The sequence below is a fragment of the Mya arenaria genome, chromosome 11 (genome assembly GCF_026914265.1).
Source record: "Mya arenaria isolate MELC-2E11 chromosome 11, ASM2691426v1".
Taxonomy (NCBI): domain Eukaryota; kingdom Metazoa; phylum Mollusca; class Bivalvia; order Myida; family Myidae; genus Mya; species Mya arenaria.
Genome location: NC_069132.1, coordinates 65,567,936 through 65,590,008, shown reverse-complemented (window position 1 = coordinate 65,590,008; position 22,073 = coordinate 65,567,936). Strand labels below are relative to the sequence as shown.

Genomic DNA, 22,073 nt, shown 5'->3' with positions numbered 1-22,073 from the left:
TATAGTTGTTATAACTTCAGATTATAGGTTAGGATAGTGGAACTGATCTTTAAAATAGATTTTAGAATGTTTCTTCAAGGTATTTAGTATATTACCTTTAAAGTTCACTTTACTTTCAGCTGCAGGAGGAGCGGCAGCCTGCACAGTGGTTTGTTTTATCTGGATCATTTCTTCAACCACTTGGACCTGCTTCTGTTTATCTTTCTTTTTCTTATCCTGTTTAATATGACTGTGTTTCAGTTCAACATCATCCCTGGGCACAGGGCCATGAACAAACTCTTCTACATTATCTTCAGAAACAACGGGGGTTTTCTCATCTCTGTTATGCAGAATAGTCTTCGTTGGCCTGTCCTTCTTCTTGCCCATTTTCAGGGGAACTTCTGGAGCAACTGGCTCAATAATTTCAGGCTCAATTTCAAGATTGACCATCTTGTGCTCGACAACTGTTACAGACTCAGTAACAATTTTACCAGATCTTGGGGATTGATCTCCTTTAGACTTTTCCTTGGGCTTTTTTCGTCTACGTGCATCCTTTTCAGCTTTCTTTTCTTGTTTTATCTTTGCCTCTTCCAGCTCCTTTTGACGTCTTTGCTCTTCAATCACTTCTTCAAATGTTTTCTCCTTCATGGTGAATGCTGATATAAGATAGATAAGAACAGCGGAGACAATGAAGACCACTGCTCCAACCATGACAATTTGTGCCTCAACCATGGTTGCAAGTGTTTGTTTTCACTCAAATTTCAATATTTATTGCTGACAGTTTGTTTACAATGAAATTCTGCACGTGGGCTTTACCACGCCCCTAACAGGCTAACAGGTTTCCGAAGCTTGCACTCACTTTCAATAGAAGAGTTCGTCTGCAATGGAGAGAGGATAAGAAAATGATGAAAATGCAATTAGTTGAGTTACTGTGTGTGTTTTCGTTGAAAATAAAAAGTCATTCATGTACATTTTGAGCAGAAACCATGTCCACGTCAACAGTTCGTTTTTGACAGCTCAGGGTTTTGCGACTTTCACCATTGCTATTCTGACAATTAAGCGTGACTTTATTAGATTAATATAACAATCATAAGATCAAACGAATATACGGTCATTTCGCACCTATTACCGACATATGCTAATGTAATTTACTTACTATTACAAACTTTTTTCACACCTCGAACCGGCGACACTTCCATTCAATGGTGGATGCTTTAACCAGTCTACGCTTTATGTAAGAAGCATTCTCATTGGTCAATCTTTGACAGATGAACGGCTGTTGTTTTTACTCCCACCTCAAAAGACAATAGTTTCAACACACTTTAATGACAAAAGTATTTTTATCATACAAGAAAAAGAACACTGAAAATACAATATTTTGACACCATGTCTATAAAATGTCAATCTTTAATTCTTATCAAATTTGAAATTTATACTCGATCCATTAGATGGAAAAGCCAAGTTGAACTAGATAGTAAAAGCGCCACCTATAAACGCACCTGCTTATTTCCTTTTGTTAACCGGCGTCGGTCCGTTTGAAACAGTGGTTAGTAATTGTTTTCGGTGTTGATCTGAAAGTATGCCTCCTCCGACAGAGAAAAGAACGCTTGAGGAAGCGGAATCCATTTTGGAAGGGGTAAAAGCAGTGGTTTTGGACATAGAGGGAACGATCACGCCCATATCATTTGTGAAGGTAATGTACATTTCTAGCATCACATGGAATGATGGTTGTTTACCAACCGCAGAACCCTTTGTCAGTTGTTTTAAATGGCTTTGTTGATACTTTTTTTGTCATAGCTGTTGCTTATCTGTTATATGTAATTTGAAGGAAGTTTTATTCAAAGATGTCATGTTGTATTTGACGTGTTTCCACGTTCACTTCAGAATGCCAGAACACCCAGCATCCTCCACACAAATTTGTTACAAAATTAGACAAGGGGTCATCTCAAAATACTTTTGTTTGGAATGAGACATTAGTTAAAAATGAATCAGATGAAAGATCAATGATACCAGGTTCAAACATACATTCCACAACATGTTAGTTTAAGTAAAAAAAATAAAAAAATATAGGTCTATGCAATTATCAGGATTTTGATAAATTTATTGGATTATTTTCTTAATTATTTGTGTGTATTTTCAGGACAAATTGTTCCCATATATTAGAGAAAACATTGAAACCTACCTGACCAGCAAGTTTGATGATGATGAGACGAAAGCTGATATCACAGCTCTTAGAGATTTGGTAAGATAATTATCAACGTTTATATCAGTGCAGACTGATATAATATTTATTTTACCATTGAAGGTTATCACTTCTTCCTTAAATTGATTGATCCACTTATTGATAAGACGAATCTTTATGAAAACAAAATATTTGTTATCTTCAGGATTTAATACCATAGCATTTTAATAACCCATTTCATTGTAATGCTAAAAACAAACTAGTTCAAAGGTTAAAAATGACACATATATTTTATTTTTAGAACTCTGTTTGTTAATGTTAAGTTTAATGTAACAAAAGTGTTGTCCGTTCAAAATTGAGAAAATTGTGTCTAAAGGATGTTTGACTCTATTAAACATAAACAAATGTCTTTAAATGCATCCAGCAAAACTTAATGAAGACTTATATTACATTTAAGGCCAAGAAGGACAAGGAAGGTGGGGCAGATGTTGTTGAAATCCCGGACTCAACAGATGATAACGAGGATGCGGTTGTGAAGGCTGTAGTAAAGAACGTTATAGCTCAGATGGATGCGGATAGAAAGTCAACAGAGCTTAAACAGTTGCAGGGTCACATGTGGCGAGAGGCATACAAGACGAAAAAAGTTGAGGGAGAGTAAGTGAATATATGTTATTTAAGTTATATTATTGTGGACTGACCAACTTGTAATGTTTAAAATTTTGTTAAAGTTTAACCAAGTTTAAAAAAAATATCTAAGATTGCTTTGGTCATACAGTAATTAAAACTTCAGTAAAAAAATAAAAATATGTTATATGTACATGTAGAAACATTGAAAAAGGAGATTATAACCATCAGGCCAAACTAAAGGATAATGTGATTAATGTTATATGCTAAAAAAAACAAGCGTTACAGGTTATGGAAACATTTTATGTTGGAAAATTATTTTGTTATTGTGAATGAACTATGTATACAATCAGGGTTTTTTTCTGTGCCTTTTTGGGGCCCGATTCGGACCATACAGAAAAAGTATATATTACCCCCTACTCGTTTTATGGAGCATTGACCTGTTAACATTTAGCAAATGTTGCAAATAATAGTGCCACATGCTTTATATTTCCAATTATAGATAAAAAGGTTTGGGTTGATCGGGAAAACTGAACCACAAAGTTATTTTTGTTTGGCCTGATATACTAACCAGGGCCAGTATTTAATACTAGTCTAATCCTTATCCTTACACATGCCTGTGTGATTCCATTTAGCCTATTGGTCAGCTAAATATACAAGCCAATCAAAACACTTAGTTTCTTATCTTAAATTTAAGTTCAATCTTAGTAGCCTATTAAATGTGGCCCCTGTACTTGTAGATTATTTGAGGACGTGGGACCAGTGTTACAGCAGCTGTGTGAGGAAGACTTCCGAATCTATATTTACTCCTCGGGAAGTGTCGAGGCACAGAAACTTCTCATTGCAAATTCTACAGATGGCGACCTTACAGAGGTATGTGCAGGTTTGCTCATCCAGTGCTCCAAATAGCAGGGTGGTGGACCTTGCTGTCCTTTTCCAGCACCCAGCTGCCTTTTTTACTTTACCTTGCTGAGCCCTTTTGTTTGACAGAGTCAGTTTGCAGATAAGAGTATATAAAAAATAAATAAACATCATTTTGTCTCTGAAGTAAAGATATCAACTAAGGTATTCATAATAAACTATGAGATTTGTAAAAAAAAATACAGCACATTCATAAGCAAAATGAAATTGGAACATTGGCCTTTGCAAGTGCCCCATTAAGGATCATTCAATGCGCATTAAAAGTGCCCTTTCTGACATAACATCCTGCCCTCAAATCCTGGCTGGAGCACAGTTGTCATCCATGATTGTTAGTTAAGGATTGCTGGTCCTAAATTAATTTGGGGAAAACAGTTTTTATGCCCCCACAAAGTGGCGGCATATAGGGTTGCCCTTGTCCGTACGTACGTCTGTCTGTCTGTCCGTACGTACGTCCCGAAGATTGTTTCCGATCTAATTCTTGAAAACCGTTTGTCCAATCCTCACCAAACTTTAAACACATGTTTGTGACCATAATATCTTGATCAAGTTCGATAGTCATGGAAATCGCTTTAGTCATTTAGGAGTTACGGCCCTTATTTGCCAAAAATACTTCAAAAATATATGTTTCCAATCTAATTCTTGAAAAGTATGTGTCCAATCCTCACCAAACTTTACATATATGATTGTGACCATAATATCTTGATCAAGTTCGATAGCCATGGAAATCGCTTTTATTTTAGGAGTTACGGCCCTTTATTTGCAAAAAAAGACTTGAAAAATACGTCCCGAAGATTGTTTCCGATCTAATTCTTGAAAACTGTTTGTCCAATCCTCACCAAACTTTAAACACATGTTTGTGACCATAATATCTTGATCAAGTTCGATAGTCATGGAAATCGCTTTAGTCATTTAGGAGTTACGGCCCTTTTTTGCCAAAAATACTTCAAAAATCATTATGGCTTATTTTCTGTGACAAAAAACCGAAGTGGGGGCATCCGTGTCCTATGGACACATTTCTAGTTTTGCTTATCATGACTGGTATGGAAAACATGATGATCTATTACTATAGTCATTAGTGTGTGTATATTGGTGATTAAAAGTGACTCACTAGTGTGCAGAAAAAGCAGCAAGAAAATGCCCAGGAAAATCTGGGGGACATCTTTAATACAATTGTATAACTTAAATTTATATCAAACAAATATCCAAATATTACTTTCTTATTGCAATTACTGTTGTCAGAAAAATTACCCGAACACCATTATTGTTTAAAGTCCTCTACAGGTGGATATTTGTCTAATGTTGCTTTCTGATTGCTGATGTAACTAACATCAGTTTGCTTAAAAAGAGGTTTTCACCTCATTAAATCAATGATGCTTAACAGACAGACCCAAAATTTAAACCATGTGTAATTTATGTGTAAACAATGTAAGATGTGTTCTTATTATTGTTCTATCACATATACTTTTACTTTAACTAAAAAATGTTTGCTCGATTTTGACGAAAAATGTAAGCTTAAAAAAACACTCAAATCCTGGGTGAAAACCAGTCTGGTGTTCATTTTGAGAGGCCACTAGAAGGTATTCCTGGTTGTGATTGAACCCATGACCTCTTGTGCAAGAGGTTGACACTACCACTCAAACCCACTCTTACATGTACTATTGGTATTATATACATGTATGGTTGTCATTATTAATTATATTAATTATAATACACAACTGTTTCAGATCTTTTCTGGTTTCTTTGACACCAATGTTGGACCAAAGACCGAGGCTGAGAGTTATAAAACCATTCGGGCAGAAATCATCAAGGACTTTGACGGAGAATCAGTTGATGTGGAAGAAATACTCTTCCTTACTGATAGCCCCGCTGGTACGAGACATCAACGGTGTATTTTACATACATTTACTGACCAGGCTATTTTCTATATTTCCCATATCCTAGCAAAATACATTTCCCAATCTGGAGAAAAATTACCAATCAAACTGAATCGTGTGATGTAAATTTTGGGGTATTATTGAATATTTTGAACACGAAAAGAAACTTATATATGCAGGAAACAGAAAAGCTTGTTCTTTTAACTGTAAAATTTCCCAATTTTTTATGTCGAGGGATTATTTTTTCTCAGAATGGCTTATTTTGCAACAAAGTTTCCCAAAATGTCTAGAATCTTATTCCCGAAACGGGCAGAAAAAGACCAGCTGACACTCCTGTGAAAGAGCGGTAAAGAATAATGCAGTCAGTGCTTTATTTAAGCTTGTCTGTTTTTAAGATAATATGTTGACATATTAAACAGCTGCAGATAAGGGTATGATATGTAATCAAACATACCGTTTGTATCGGTATGAAAACAAATTGTTATAAGGGCGTACCATTACTACGCTGAATTGGTAACTGTTTAAGGAAAAATGTTTAGACCCAATCAAAGATACTTCTAAAACCTTGTAGAATCACTTCAACCCGTCCGCATTTATTTCCCTTGACATGCGCTGTGTGTTTTATATTGCAATGCAAGCGCCACTTTTAATCGTTGTATAATATATATGCGAATGTTCGCACTTCAGTGTGTCAATAGACTAGTGTGCCAATAGACTTTGACAATTGCCATTATTCTTCAGTTAATGAAACCAAGGTGACCAATACACTTTACAAAATGACACATTGGGGTACAACCTTACAACTTTATTTAAAACGTTATATATTATAAATTACGGGATAGTAGGTGACCCAATAAGGAATATGCAGTGCAAAGGAAACTCTCTCACACCCAAATATGGTTTCCTGCGCCCCTTATATCCCATAACGTGTCACCTATTAACCCTGTAACGTATAATTTATGTTTACAGCCTGTTTACATGATTAAATGTTTCATTTATTCATCAGAAAATAGAAGCCAATTTGATACAATATAATTTTGGTGACCAAATAAGGAAAAATATTGGGTCACCATGTGACCAGTCCTGGACCAATGGCGTTGAATCATTTAGGTTGGAGGCGTCATATGAAGCTTGATTAACATTCATACAAATTAATTTAACATATCTGGTTTATGTGTATCTTCAGAGGCTAAAGCTGCAAGACTTGCGGGCTGGGTGGCGATACTTGTGGACAGATCTCTCGAACAGGAAGACAGTATAGAAATCGACGAGGCGACTCGACAGTCTTTCCAGGTTATTGAAAACCTGCACGACCTGTTTGGAGATGATGATCTCGACGAAATGGAAGGATTTGATGGACAGGTAGGGTGTTGGGAAATGGTTACAAGTAATATGATACAGGCCTGTTTTTTCTTCAGATTTCTGTTCATGCCGCCTAAGGTAGGCATATTAAAGTAGCACCATCTGCCGATTGTTGATTCTGTCTGTCTTTCCAGTTTTCTATGACAATACTGTATTGTGGAGATATTTTTTTAAATAATCTGCACATTTGTTTAGTAAATAAAGGCGATGTGTCACATGCAAGACCCTTGATTCTACCTCAAAGGTCAATTTCACACTTAAAGTGTTTTAATCATAATGGATTGCTGCACATTATGATATATGTGCTCATGGATAGAGTAACTGTATAGTTGGTCAAGTCAGGGCTGTTACTTTGTTATGCATGGAGAGGTTTTAGAATTACTTGGTGCATGTGTACAGTACATAAAATGATGTTTCGTTTCTACCTCTTACTTACCCGGTAATCACTCCCCCAAACTTGAGGTCAACCATCATGGGGCCTAAAAAAAAAAATTGTTTGGTTAGGGTTACATCCTTAAAAAAAATAGGTAGGGTAGGTAGGCTTTTTATTTTTTTATTTATTTTTTTTATTAGGTTTTTTATAAGAATATAATTTTCATCATTGGAGAATGGTGTTAAAGCTATCTTCTGTACAAGCATTTAAGGTTTAAACTTAATATTAAAAAGCAATTAAAAAAAAAACGAAATTTTTTTTTTTTAGTTTTTCATTTTTTTTTCAAACTGACTATAAAAACGGTAGGGTCGGCGCCTATTCCATAGGTAGGGTCGGGTAACCCGAACCAAATATATTTTTTTTTTAGGCCCGGGGTCTGGCATAAGGTTAAATAGTTTCACTTAGATCTTAAGGCTATTCCAGTAAAACATATAACCCAAGAGGGGAAGGCAATTATTTTATTAGTATATTGGTGGGTGTTTTTTTCTGCTAATTTGAACCCCAAAAGGGTAAATTTGCTTCTGTAGGGAGGTGGCATAATTCAAAAGTGCCTTCCCCCTGGGGGTTATATGTTTAAACGGAATAGCCTTTACCAAAATGTAGGACTAAATATAAATAAAATTCTTTGCCCACTCATTTAATCTTCAAATCAATAATATGGAGTGTCGAGACCAATATTTATTTTAATCTTAGGTTAAAAGAGTAAAGCTGGCTGCCAATGGAGAGTTTGATGATGATGATGAAGATGACGAAGACGAGGTGGATGATGATGGTGAGGAGGATGAAGAGGCAGAAGATTTCGCTGAGGATGAGGAGGCCGGGGAAGATGGAGAGGAAGAGGAGGAGGCTTAAAAAGGGAGAGGTGTCAGGGGAGATAACTATGTCTCATTGTATATCAATTAATGTGGGGATAACAGGGCGAGAGTGCCCAGGGGAGATAAATGTGCTTTAAATAAATTGAATTGAATAATTCTATGCACAAGTGTTCAAAGTTGGCACTAGCTCCAAGATAAAAACATATTTAATTGGGTTTTTTGGTCGGTAGAGAAATCAAAACTTATTTATATATAGGATTTATACAAATTGGCTATAAAGTATATTTTTGGTTATACAGAAAAAAACAGGAGTTTGAGGCTATAGCTTAAATAATTGATCGTTTTTATGACATTATGAGAAAATAGAGGTTTTTCATTCCTTCAGCGTGGGATGAAAAGTACAGGATTTACATCTACAGAAATTATAATATTTTAGAAATATTCAAACTTAACATTTTGTAATTTTAGAATGAAACGCATAGGAATTATTTTGTATCAATGATGGATGGATGCACTCTCAGTAGATTGATCGTTTTGACAACTTATTTATTTTTTGTCTTGGAATGGGCCTATTTTTACGTAAATATCTGAAAACCAGTGACTCAAGACTGCTTATAAAAGATGAGATTGCAGTTTTTCATAATTACGTTCGAAAATTGATAGTTATGGTACTAACGCTTTAAGAAAGATTAGTTTTTCGGCAGTTGCCAATCAGTTGAGATCTGATCTTTTGTGAATCATCTTATATGACTGAATTGAAGGCATTGTCAAAACTTTCAATCTGAGAGAGTGTGGCTTTAATGTCAGTTTTACGCCATAGAGCTCGACGTGCGTCATCCGATATCCAAATCCATTTTTTGTACAGAACTAGATGTATGTTGTTTTATATCCTCATTTTGTTAATGATATGGCCTAATATGGATATTACTGGTATGTGAATCTTGTTTTCATTATTTATCACATGTTTTGATCTTCTCTCTTACGCTGAATTAATAACTCGTCTGACATTTTGCATGCACCATTTCTACAGTTATAATGTCAATTCATTAGAATTAAATTTCATCTCAGATCTCAGTCATTTTGATACTCATTTGGAAAACTCTTATAACAGGATTCAACACTAACTCTACTTCCTGTGGGTTCTGAAGGGACACCACAAATTTAACCCAAGTTTCACTATTTAAAGTCAGGTGCCCCTTACAGAAAATTGTCATTTGGACTTGTTTTCTTCTAAAAAATTTATGTTTTTTTGCCTGTTGAAAAATTTCTTTAAAAAAAATTTGTTTATTTTTTTCAAATTCCGGGTGATCTCTATCCACTGCCGGAAAATGGGGGGAAGGATCAAAAATTCCGGGGATTTTTCCCTTTGCTGGGTGATATGGCATATATGGTTTTAATACTGAATTGTTTTACCAAAAATTTCATATTAAACTTGCTGTAGAAGGGCTCTTAAATTCTTCATATGTCATACCTACCCTACCTATTTTTTTTAAGGATGTAACCCTAACCAAACAAATTTTTTTTTTAGGCCTTAGTATTGTTATTGTCTTACAAAGATATCTATTAGGGTTTGCTTGAGAGTAACAAGTATTTTTTCCTTCTATCAAACGAAAGATTTATGGTGTCCTGCTGGGACACCTGGGTCTGTATTCACTAAGGCCTTAGACTGAGTTTGAGACTTGGGCTCAGAAAAATAAATTCTTAAATGTTCCAAAATATCTATGCTATGACTAATTTTGACAACAGATGTGTGCTTGTTTATAGAACAGATTATTTTAAGCAGGTAAAGCTCTTTTGACCATATTTACACCTGTAATATCCTTTTTACAGTAAAATTAAGATATGGCTTTTCTAAGCTGTAGTCTTAAACTCAGCCTCAGGACATTAATGAATTCGAGGCCTGACCTGGAAGTTCTTGTGTCCCCTCCATGAAATATAGTGTACACTGGTTCAAGGGATTCTGTTCGTGTCAGACTCGGAATATTGTCTTACAGATAACAGACGCTGTATTCTGCTGTATACTGATAGAGATTGGTTAATCGTTTTGCATCAAAGTCGCTAAATAAAGCTACAATATAGTGAGAACCAGTCTGATTAAATGGATAAAACGAAGAAGCACCAAATGCTTAGAAACATGTTAACAATACACAATGCTATCCAAATTTTCCGAAACTAAATCTATATATTTATTTTTAAATAAATAAACAGAAAAATTAAAATGAATATAGTTTTGGAACTGCATACATTTTTTCGCTATCTGCATAATAACAATAATGTCATATATGATATCTTTATTTAGTCATTTTCATATTTACCAAAAATGACGCAGCTATACAATGAGGAACATTGGTAAACAGCTCGATAATGATGCAAAAATCAAGAATCAATCAGAAAAACCATGTATTGAAATTATTTTTATTCAGGGATGATATGTTGTATTGTGTTGTAAAAATGGCAGACTGATTGGATGTATGATTATTACAAGTAACCCATGTGTATTTGTTACTATGCTTAGGATTAAGTGTCCATGCATTTATTGTTTGTTTATGTCATTTATATCATTGTTTTGAAGTATACATCTCTTATTTTAATTTGTAACTTATTCTTATGTATTTTACTTTCACAATCATTTTCAATTTCCTTTTTATACAAGTGTTACCATACAATAGTCATTTTGTATTGGTTTTATTCAATTACGTTTAATACTTGTTTTGTCTGTTATAAATGTTTTTGCGTATTTGTAAAATCCAAACTCAAGCACATTTAAAGCTGCACTCTCACAGATGACCGTTTGACAAAAAAATTAAAAAAAATTCTGTCCATTTTTTTCTTGTGTATATCTGAAAACAAGTGATATAAAACTGCTGACAAAAAATCAGATCGCTTTTTTCACATTTACTCTTGAAAATTGATGTTTTATGGCTAAAACCTAAAATCTGTGAGAGTCCAGCTTTACCAATTAACCTTTGCTTGTTAGTTCATTTAAAATCACTGCAATGTGGAATTTTGTAAGAACTGAACAATTGTACATATATTTTCATATCAAAACCAAGCACATTAAGTACCATATATTGTCAGTTATCATGTCCCAACTGTTGCGTGGCAGTTTATGGAAGCTGAACAATTGTATATAGCTTTTTTTGTCATAACAGAACTGAGCACATCTAGTACCACATATTGTCAGTTTATCATGTCCCCACCCTCGTGTGGAAGTTCATGATAACTTAACAATTGTATATAGCGTTTTTTGTCATTTCTTAACCAAGCACATCTAGTACCATATATTGTCAGTTATCACGTCCCCACCCTCCGTGGAAGTTCATGATAACTGAACAATTGTATTGAACAATTGTATATAGCGTTTTTTGTCATAACAGAACCGAGCACATCTAGTACCATATATTGTCAGTTTATCATGACCCCACCCTCGCGTGGAAGTTTATGATAACTAAACAATTGTATATAGCGTTTTTTGTCATTTCTAAACCGAGCACATCTAGTACCATATATTGTCAGATTATCACGACCCCACCCTCGCGTGGAAGTTCATGATAACTGAACAATTGTATATAGCGTTTTTTGTCATTTCTTAACCAAGCACATCTAGTACCATATGTTGTCAGTTAATTACGACCCCACCCTCGCGTGGAAGTTCATGATAACTGAACAATTGTACATAGCTTTTTTTGTCATATCAAAACCATGCATACAGGTATAAGTATCATCTTGCAAACAAACCACATTTTCAATGTGGCGGTTTGCCTCAAACGAGCATAATTTATAATATTTTCTGTGGCTTAATATGTACCTGAATGTCTGTGGTCTAACATGCACCTGTTTTGATGGGTCAATCCCCATTCACATACCTATAGCAGGGATGTGATTTGTGGCCCCAGAACCCCCCCCCCCCCCCCCCCCCCAAAAAAAAAACAACCTGAAAAAAAAAAATTTGGTTGCTTTCAGTTGTTTAAGCTAATATACCAGTTGGCTTCAAATTTGTAGTCAGGAGAGCCCTTAAAAGAGCTTCTAAAAAGCCATTTTTTCTTCTACAGCAGTGCGCTTTTGACCCCCAAGAGCGCCCATATTAACCCATGGCCGAAAATGTTTCAGCCCTCCAGCTGCCAGGTCAATCACATCCCTGCTATAGTTACAGGGGTTTAGCAGAAGAGTTATGGAAGGGTGCTAATCCCTGTCCTGTTTTTGGTAGCACCATTTTGCCTTCCTGGAGACCAGCATGGGCACCCTCCTGTCGTAATAGACTACTTAAATATTTCTTTATTTGATTTAAATTAAAAGCTGTTTATAAATTCATACAAACTGGACATATTTGGCAGTTGAAACCAAATATTTACTTCAATAAGGCACAATTCTTCGCAATAACTGGCAAATTCATTAGATCCAATTCTTCACAGCTTGACACCATGTGCCTTTTTATACGCCCGAAGGGTCGTATTATGTTATGGCCTCCATCGTCTGTCCGTCCGTCTGTCTGTCTGTCCGTCCGTTAGCAATTCCGTGTCCGGGCCATAACTTGGTAACTAATAAAGTGATTTTCAAATAACTTTATACAAATCATCACTACATTAAAAGGATGTATCGCGTGCAATTTCCAGGTCCATACCTCAAAGACTAGAATCACCATGGGGGTGCGTTAGCAAATCCGTGTCCGGGCCACAACTTGGTCACTAATTAAGTCATTTTCAAATAACTTTATACAAAGCATCATTACATTAAAAGGATGTGTCGCGCGCAATTTCTAGGTCCATACCTCAAACACTAGAATAACCATGGGGGGGCGTTAGCAATTCTGTGTCCGGGCCACATCTTTGTTACTAATAAAGTGATTTTCAAATAGCTTTATACAAATCATCACTACATTAAAAGGATGTGTCACATGCAATTTCCAGGTCCATACCTCAAAGTCTAGAATCACCATGGGGGGACGTTAGCAATTCCATGTCCAGACCATAACTCAAAGACTAGAATCACCATGGGGGGGGGCGTTAGCAATTCTGTGTCCGGGCCACATCTTTGTTACTCGTCCGTTAGCAATTCCGTGTCCGGGCCATAACTTGGTAACTAATAAAGCGATTTTCAAATAACTTTATACAAATCATCACTACATAAAAGGACCTCAAGCCGAATCTTCTTCGGGCGTATAATGCTCCGTTTCGCGGTGCTCTTGTTCTCCCTAATAGCACCCTGTCCCTTTTCTGCAGAACCATGCCCTTTATATAACCTGGCTTAAACCCTACAGTTATCCAAAAATCAAATTTTAACCACTGGATATGGTAACAAAACAAACTTCTAACTATTTGTAAAATTCAATTAATGGAACCTTTTCTAAAATATCTCAAACTAGCTATGATCGCCTGCCTTAAACTGGCAGAAATGAACACCACTTTTTCCTCCAACAAATTCATTATTTGATTATGACGTCACAATATTATAAATCATGATAGTTCTCTGAGGCACATTTGTTTGCTTGTTATGATTGTAAATAGCATTTGTCGTTGTACAGTTGTCACTTTTGTTTTTTGATAATGTATATCATGTACTGTTTTTTATGTATTTAAACATCATTTTTGCACAATTTATATAAAAAAATATTATAAACTTTTTATTCTTAACAGCTGTATTTATAGTTTCTTAAAAAGAAAAAGATCTATGTATTTTATATTTTAATAAATTAATAATGGCTTAAAGTCAACTTATTCTAACGACATGTAATAATCATAGTTTTGTTTGCAGCGCACTTATCACGTGGTTCAAAATCACTTTCTACTGTCTCAATTAACTTATTCTTTTTTTTTTACTCATAATTGTTATAATTGTATTTTGAACATTCACATTGGGCCGATTGTTCAGAACTTTGATAAAGTTAACAACGTAACAAGTCATCGTCAATCGTCGTGAACTTTAAAATGAGAACTTTTTTATGATGCACGCATATATTTGCAAAAAACACAAGTTGTCTCAAACCATATGAGAAATTCTGCAGATCACGTGGGCATCCATTCAACTTCCAGTGCAGAAACAATTTTAAAGTTTACAATGATGATGTTAACAACGTTGATAACTTTAACAAAGTTCAAATCAATCGGCCCAATGACACTGATCATATTTCTCATTCAATGCGTCTTAGGGGAGTATTCAATATAGCATATGGTCTAAATTGACATGGCACTTAATATGCCTGCCAATGCCCTTAACTATTACCTACTTTGTGTAATAGTCCAAGTCCATATGTTTGTCCAGGGTTATCATGTGACTTCTATTAAGAACATTTCCCTATTGGTTTTACAGTTACTGTTTTGAATGTCGATTGTATCCAAGAATGATCTGGCGAGTCTGATTAGTAAATATAACACACCAATACAGGGAATGTATCGTAGTCTTTGGAACTCGACTGATTGATTGACAGTCACTCAGGTAGTATTTTAAATACCACCTATTGGCAGGTATTCAATATAATACTTAGGCAAAACAAATGTGTGGCAATTGTTACATCTTGTCCAAAAACAGGTGGGGAATCGAAGGAGCGATTTTTTTTATTTGTTTTATAAGGCTTTGTATTTTAATTTTCAGTATAACCATTTAAAAACTACAAATTAAATGGCAAAGCTCTAAAACAAATATGGAAAGAGTTTTTTAACTGATGGACTGGCCATGGGTAGGGTTGGCACCTTTCTTAGGTAAGGACGGGTAAGCTAAACCAGAGCTCTTTTTATGGCCTTATCCATAGACGGACGTCAAAGTATCGGTGTATTGATTTTATCTTCCAATGAAAACTCTCTGATTATTTACTCCTGGAATTAATCTTAAGAGGTTTATTGAATACAGCCCCCTGGACATTTTTACATCACTAGTTCATTAACTCATACATGAGTTGTGCAATTGTATTTATTTTCAACATCTTGTGTCAGTTCGTTTTATATGTGCATGTCTAATCGGAAAATAATGGTATATGTGTCAGAAGGTTCAATGTTGATAGTTTATGACAGTTAATGTTATTTTTTATAAAAAGAATTTCAGAAAGATTTTGGTAAGCAAAATCTGTAGTAGGTACATATGTAAAAAAATAAAACCTTTTTTATTATCAGTTATTGAATATGATTAGTTATTGAATTAATTTTAAATCTAAGCAAGTTTCTTTCAAATATTTGATCTATACATGTGAAATATGAATTTAGAACTTTGTGCATCACTCTGTCTGACATATTTTTTTTTTTAAGACTGTATGTTCCTTGTTTTGATTTCAAATGGTGCAAATATGTGTTCAATGGGAGAAATTTGACTGTGAATAATTATTTGTAGTTCCAAGTTGTGTATAAGTGTGTATGTACTTTATGTGTAGATGTTGATGAATCGGTGAACTGTGTCACCACATGTAACATGTGTATACACATGTTTTTGCAAAAGAAATAAAACTGTAGAATGATTTAATTGTTTTGTGTTTTGTTTCAAAGTTATGGCACATGCAATACAGGACATATCAGGGATCACTTATATCAGGCAGGTTGTGTTCAAACTCTTAACCGTTTAGTTTAGGTTAGTCTACTAAACTGTATCTTCTTTACAATGATTGTAAAGAAAGTAATATTAACTTAACCTGAGTCACTCAGTTTGCATGCTATTGCGTCAAAGTGTGGTCCCCCGTAAAAATTGACTAGGCTATCTAACTTCTCCCTTATTTGAGCTGAGGGAGAAGTTTTTCTTTATATAAACTTTAAAACAAAACATGACTAAATGGAGTTTTCTCTCGAAGTTTCAATGTCTAGGTGTATACAATATCAAATCGAATGCGCTCATGAAACATCAAATGCATTGTAGTGGTATGCATGAATGTCAGTGGGCAGGTAATGGATAGGCTACTTTCTTTGATGTTAACGCTGTATGGGACTGAGCTATTATTTTACCAGTGTTCCATATATTTGGTAGAAACGCAGAACACCAAGAAAGCACATTGTCAAGCAATTTTTCTCACTTTTCCACCAAATAACCCTGCCCAGGGGCAGATCCAGGAATTGATGTTAAAGGGCGTGCAACCTTTTGACATGCGCCTCCTCCCTCCGAACGGCATGAACTGTTTGCATGGGAATTTGGGGTTACTCCCTCAACAATGGGCCTGACCAGAAGATGACCCTTATTGATTTTAGGATTCATCGGGTCAAAGGTCAAGTTCACAGTGCCCTTGAATGCGAAAATGTTTTGAGCCATAACTTGACAATGCCTGCACCCAAATTTGTAGTCGGAAATGGTGCATTATGAGCATATTTCATCATCTTTTTTCATCCCATATTGATGAAAAATGTAAATCGCGAAGATTTTAGAGGGGGCGCGAGCCTAATGCACCCCCCTCTAAATCTGCTTGTGCTGCCCAGTTCTTATTCAATACGTCTGTAGAAACAGGTTTTATGTCCAGCAAGATCACTTCAGTGACTCTGAGTCATGCTTCATCAACATCGGGCGTCCACAACAACTTAATGTCTTTGATCACCAATATAGTTGACAATGTTTTACGCTATGGACATATTCCCTGATGTGCTAGAGTTACGGCCCTTTTGAATCAGGTAACACTTCAATATTATAGGCAAAAGATCTCGGATGAACTTAATGAACATCACAATCGTCTCTGACATCCTAGAGTTATGGCCCTTGCAAGCCAGGTAACTATGTTTAACTTTATAGGAATACAATCTCAGATAAGTTTAATAAAGATCCCTATCCTCTCTGATATCCCTGTGTTATAGTCCCTTGCAAACATCTCAATCATCCCAGACATCCTAAAGTTATGGCCCATTTTGTATATTATTATCATTCTGTTTGCCCATGGTAAAATAATTTTAAAGCCCACAAATGATATGATATATTTTATTGATCAAATTAATCCACATTTAACACACAACACAAAATTGTTATCAAGGATTTTTCTATCTCGAGTCGGTTGCATGCAAATAAATTGGAACCAACAATTCAGTTCCGATTATGACATTGATAATTAATTGATCGAAAATGACCTCTCCAATTATTGATGATCATCCATTTTGTCTGATTTTCATAAGCTAATGTTGATTAGCTTAGATAATCAAGTTTATACTTCTCTATTTTAGCTTGAATGTGCTCTTGATCTTGGTAAAGAAACGGAATTGGTGTCCTTCTTAAGAGGCCAAGAGAATGTGGCCCTGTTTCGGCTTCAACAAACAGCCAAAATCTTTGAGAGGCAGTCACCTTTTACACTAGACCACACTGACTGCACCTTCTATATATTATTATGGCAAAGTTATTCATATGACGAGAAACTATTCCTCATGTATCGACCAATGAAAACTGCTGAAGTTCCTTTGACACAAAATATACCAGTAAATGTCCCATCACGACTGATACGGTTAAGCCAACTATGTTCCATTTTGGACACAACACTGAAACGAGAAATGGACAATTAAACCTTGGTGTTTAACACCACTCCAGGTTAAACAACTAAAATAAGTGTAATGTACAGGAAACAATACTTTTAACACATACTAGTAAATAAACTCATGTTAATCAAGAGAAAATGTCAAAACTTTAAAGAGATACAATGTAATAGACATTAAAGTTTGCTTTTACGACCTGTATGTGTAATTGTGAAAGGCAGTGATTGACCGCTTTAAATAACAGGATATATAAAAAGATTTTTCCATTCCATTAACAAATATCTTTTCTTCAAATAATTATTGTGAAAAATAAATAAATCTTTTCTAAAACACATGACATGTGAGTTAATAATTACTCAATTGCTAAAAATTCAAATACCGACCTCTCACTGCCTGTATATTTGCAGCAGCTGTAAAGACGTCACACAGCAAGGTATATACCGCACTGTACTTGTGACCCCACAGAATGGCGGGCAGGACAAACATCTTTCCGAACATCGACAGCAATATTCCGCACAAGAATGTGTGGGCGCTGAAAAATAGTATGCATATTGTTACATATATAATAAACTCACTATTATATTCTTTAAGGTAATGCATCCATCATTTGCACAAAAAAATCCAATTGGTTAAGTTACAAAATGTTAAAGTGACACTTATACACAATCAATACATACACATGTATAACAAACATAAAATTGGAGTGATAAACCTTTAACTACTTCCTAAATAATGCATGTATGGAAAATATTCATAACTGATAACGAGATTGTAACTGTGTATTTAAGTCCTGAAAAACGCAAAAATATTAAATGATTGGTGAAGATTTACTGTGCTCTACTATCCTCTCGTAAGGTAGAAATAACGTGTTTTCTGCACCTTTCTTTCAAATCAAACCCAGTATCCTTCATAAAAAAAAAACATTGTTTTTGACTTTATTCATCATTTTTGGTACATTAAAACAATTGTATTATTATAAATAGTGGTAAATCTTTTTTGGGAGTAAGAGTGCATCTTTAAGTTTGAATAGTTTTAAAGATTTCACTGAGAACTATTTTTGATATAGGCATTTTGTTATTTAAGAAACACATTAATAAAATTGCTATATAATCATAGTAATATTTTGTTTTGTTACCTCCCTTTCATATTACACATACATGTATACATGTACTGTAAAAATGGTTCATCTTATGCACCAGTCAATTGTAACCACGCCCCCCCCCCCCCCCCCCAGGTCCGGGGGTATACCGAGGATAGCCAGGAAAATGGGCCGTGTTTTTACCTTTCCAGGTGGCCCCGCAGTGCCGTGTGAATGCGGTGGTTTTGTCTTCACGCAAAATATAGCAGGAAATGGGCCTTACCTAGGGTGCCTTGGGTGCGGGGGCATTTGGTGGGGATTTTACCATCAGTTCGTCCCCGCAGGGCAGGGATTTTACCCGGGGTTGGCTGGACCGAAAGTCAAAGTCCTCGCTATTCCCTGGACCTGGGGGACCAAGGTTACCATTGACTGGTGTATTATATTAAAGATCTCTGAAAATCAGGTCCCTTGTGATAGATACCTCATTTTACAGTTAAACTGTTATCCTTACCTTGGCCATTCATTGCTTGAAGAAACCTTTTTGAATATACACATCATAGCCACAACAATAATCAGGAAACAGAACAATTCTGGAAAGATATGTGTCATAAAGATGAGTATAACATAATTAAAAACAACAAGACTTTTTCAGTAAATAAACTCCTTTTCTTATAATATAATAACATCATTCTTAACAAATTATAGTGTTGTTTTTTTAAATTCCAACTAAATTGAACCCAGCAAACAATCTGCCAATAACAGGATTATACTTAAATTTGAAATTAAATAATGGCAAATGGTATCATTATCCAATCAAAAGGGCACCTCAGCAAATTGAGTTATGTAACAGAAAGATGACATGAACTAACATTTTAATGATTAAGAATGGGCGTAGTGAACGTAGTGAAAAAGCCCTTCTTTATCATTCAAATATTTCTTCAAGTCATCTTACTGTCATAGAATACTACCTAATTGACTGACAAATTATCAATGCAAAATCGAATTCAGAGAGTGTGTATCGGATGAATGGCACTAGCGAACATTTAAACACCCGCTGAAGTTATTCTTAATGAATAAGCCTAGTACATAATGGTTGTCGTTCTGCAATATCATTTGCTGCAACTTAAGTTGCATTCAAAACCTTTATATGTGAATACCCACCAACAGCTGAAGACACAAAGTTCCAGTACAGGTCTACTTCAAGGGCTGAGTACAGAACATTTTCTGGTGGCCATTCTGGTTCCCGGTTTACACTGGTCTGTCTTAACAGTTTCGTCACGGCCTCACATAACAGCAATACCAGACAGAATTTCCAGTGAGACTGAAAACATTGCTGTGATTGCTTAATTTGTATCAAAAGGATGAATGTAAATCCATTGAAATTATCTTTTCATCGTAGCATACATATATATTGCAATGATGATCTCTTGAAAGTCATACTTGAACATCAGTGATGACTATGCATTTATTTTTATCAAACCTCTCTAATGAATAAGAATGATGAAAGTCAGCAAACAATTTGACCTAACTGCATCAGGCACATACTTAAAATAAATATTAAATATATTTCTATAATACAAACACCGAAAATGAGTCCATGTGCAAGAAAATTTTCCAATAAACATCGTTCCTCCTAAGAAAGGCACAGGCAACCAAGGCTACATTGAAATATATTAAAAAAAACTTCCAACTCATTTTAACCTAGTGTTAGAAAAAATGCCACATACACTAATATTATATCATGATAATATAAAAAAAATATCAAAAGTATAATATCAAAATAAGTGATAAATAAATTGTGTTCTCAATTTGTTCAATCTAATCTGTAAATTTCTGTTGAGGCAATAGAAATTTAAAATACATACAATTACCAATTTCCTTATCATATTTTATTTTATATTAATTAGTATTATTGACATACATGCCATATCCCCCGGCGGGGGACATGACAGTGTATCATAAGAATATATGATAAATCATGACATAAAATAATTTTGTATAATGAAAATGTTAGAGGTTTCATGGCAAAATATATGTAAATACATTTTTTCGTACTTACATCTTAAAATACTTTTTAATAAATTTGCCAACTTAGACCTGCTAAAAAATCCCCCTGAATACTACCAAAATCCCCCTGAATTTTCAGCCTTTCTAAACAAATCCCCCTGAATGGTCTCCAGAAATCTGGCATGTATGATATGATGACGCATTATACTACAACAGAAACAACCGAATGATTCTTACCTCAATGCCACTGTTGATAAGCACATGTCTGAATGCCTGTCGCTTTAACAACAACGCATCTAGACTGACAATCACCAGATCATGTTCTATGTATTTGTCCACTACGTTGCCGCATTTCTCCTGTAAGAGATTTGACAAATTGTTTATTGCATCCTTTCCCTTAGAGTGACAGAATTTTGGATATCTTAGCATGCTTGATAGAATTTTGAAGGTTTAATACTTTATTTAGTTCAAGATATTTTCTTAAAGTCGACATATTCTTGTTCGGGAAATTTTATTGTCAAAGCAATAAAGTGGTCGAAAAGCAGTAGACTTTCAAATCAGAAAAATCAAGCAATAGTGTTGCAAATGTCTAATTGTCGAAAAACCGCATGACGTATCTTAGATTATGTTTCATCAATCGCGAAAATGTATGACATACTCACACAAATCGAAATTTTGATAATGCCGCCCTTGTAATCATGATACAGCTTATCTGAATTATTTCCACATGTGATACAAACGTATTTCATATTTAGTTTCCTCAACATCAATAAAATGGGATTTGTTTGATACGGCTGCAGACAACACTCAACAGTTTGGTGTGACGTTTTTCTGTCTTGGTAGAGCTCGTTCTCTACAAAGCTTGTTTTAGGGTGATGAATATTCATTAACATTCAAATAAACGTCGATGTCGTTTGAAATATTTATAACAAAATGTCAAAACAGACGATATTATAATAATTGTTTAAAAGTCACAAGATTCAATATAAACAAATGCAGTATGCCTGTAACTCCACTATATGTATTTGGTACGTGGTATTCAATCGCGACGAGTGTTTTTATAATTATATCATATTATAATATGTAATGTCTACTTCTATGCACATGTATAATGTGTTGAGCGTAATAAAAGAAAAAAAAAGTGTTATTCCCATCTTACACAGATACCCCGTCACAACCCAATCTAACTTTGCTAGACCCAATAATGCGCGTTAAGAATTATGTTCATTATAATTCATTATGTTCCCCCAAGAGTCGCCAAAACAAATATCGTCACAGACTCTGAAGCGGCTATTTGAATTGACTATCCACCCTTCATAACTGGAATACGTCTCCTTTTCCCGCTCGTTTTATAAGCAAACAATAACACTTATCTTTCTTAA

The 22,073-nt window shown here is 34.9% G+C and overlaps 3 protein-coding genes across 9 annotated transcripts in view; 1 reads left to right on the top strand and 2 right to left on the bottom strand.

Annotated features, from left to right (window-relative positions):
• The window catches only part of LOC128209053 (kinectin-like), a 38,388-nt gene extending 37,170 nt beyond the window's left edge, over positions 1-1,218 (bottom strand). For all 7 annotated transcript variants that reach the window (XM_052912876.1, XM_052912874.1, XM_052912880.1 and 4 more), the window contains exons 1-2: positions 1,136-1,218; positions 96-857 (exon numbers count right to left, since the gene is read on the bottom strand). In XM_052912876.1, the coding sequence (XP_052768836.1) occupies positions 96-711 (616 nt within the window). In that variant the 5' untranslated portion in view covers positions 712-857; positions 1,136-1,218. The remainder of the gene's footprint in view (positions 1-95; positions 858-1,135) is intronic.
• Positions 1,219-1,465: 247 nt separating this feature from the next.
• Positions 1,466-15,631, top strand: LOC128209055 (enolase-phosphatase E1-like). The gene is made up of 7 exons (XM_052912882.1): positions 1,466-1,672; positions 2,120-2,221; positions 2,619-2,815; positions 3,526-3,658; positions 5,431-5,575; positions 6,767-6,942; positions 8,069-15,631. Exons 1-7 carry the CDS (start codon positions 1,559-1,561, stop codon positions 8,225-8,227), a joined length of 1,026 nt encoding a protein of 341 aa, XP_052768842.1. The 5' UTR covers positions 1,466-1,558; the 3' UTR covers positions 8,228-15,631.
• Positions 15,632-17,067: 1,436 nt separating this feature from the next.
• On the bottom strand, positions 17,068-21,510 carry LOC128209739 (protein ARV1-like). The gene is made up of 6 exons (XM_052913920.1): positions 21,354-21,510; positions 20,929-21,048; positions 19,846-20,005; positions 19,196-19,274; positions 17,990-18,138; positions 17,068-17,612 (listed from the first exon to the last, which is right to left on the bottom strand). The coding sequence occupies exons 1-6, from the start codon at positions 21,456-21,458 to the stop codon at positions 17,500-17,502; spliced, it is 726 nt and encodes a 241-aa protein (XP_052769880.1). The 5' UTR covers positions 21,459-21,510; the 3' UTR covers positions 17,068-17,499.
• Positions 21,511-22,073: the final 563 nt, after the last annotated feature.

Coding starts and splice junctions, on each gene's coding strand:
- LOC128209055 (XM_052912882.1), top strand. CDS start 1,559: ATGCCTCCTCCGACAGAGAAAAGAACGCTTGAGGAAGCGGAATCCATT. Junction 5,576..6,766: donor CCTTACTGATAGCCCCGCTG/GTACGAGACATC, acceptor GTGTATCTTCAG/AGGCTAAAGCTGCAAGACTT. Junction 6,943..8,068: donor TGGAAGGATTTGATGGACAG/GTAGGGTGTTGG, acceptor TTTTAATCTTAG/GTTAAAAGAGTAAAGCTGGC.
- LOC128209739 (XM_052913920.1), bottom strand. CDS start 21,458: ATGTTGAGGAAACTAAATATGAAATACGTTTGTATCACATGTGGAAAT. Junction 20,006..20,928: donor TTATCAACAGTGGCATTGAG/GTAAGAATCATT, acceptor CAATGTTTTCAG/TCTCACTGGAAATTCTGTCT. Junction 19,275..19,845: donor CTTTGTGTCTTCAGCTGTTG/GTGGGTATTCAC, acceptor ATATCTTTCCAG/AATTGTTCTGTTTCCTGATT.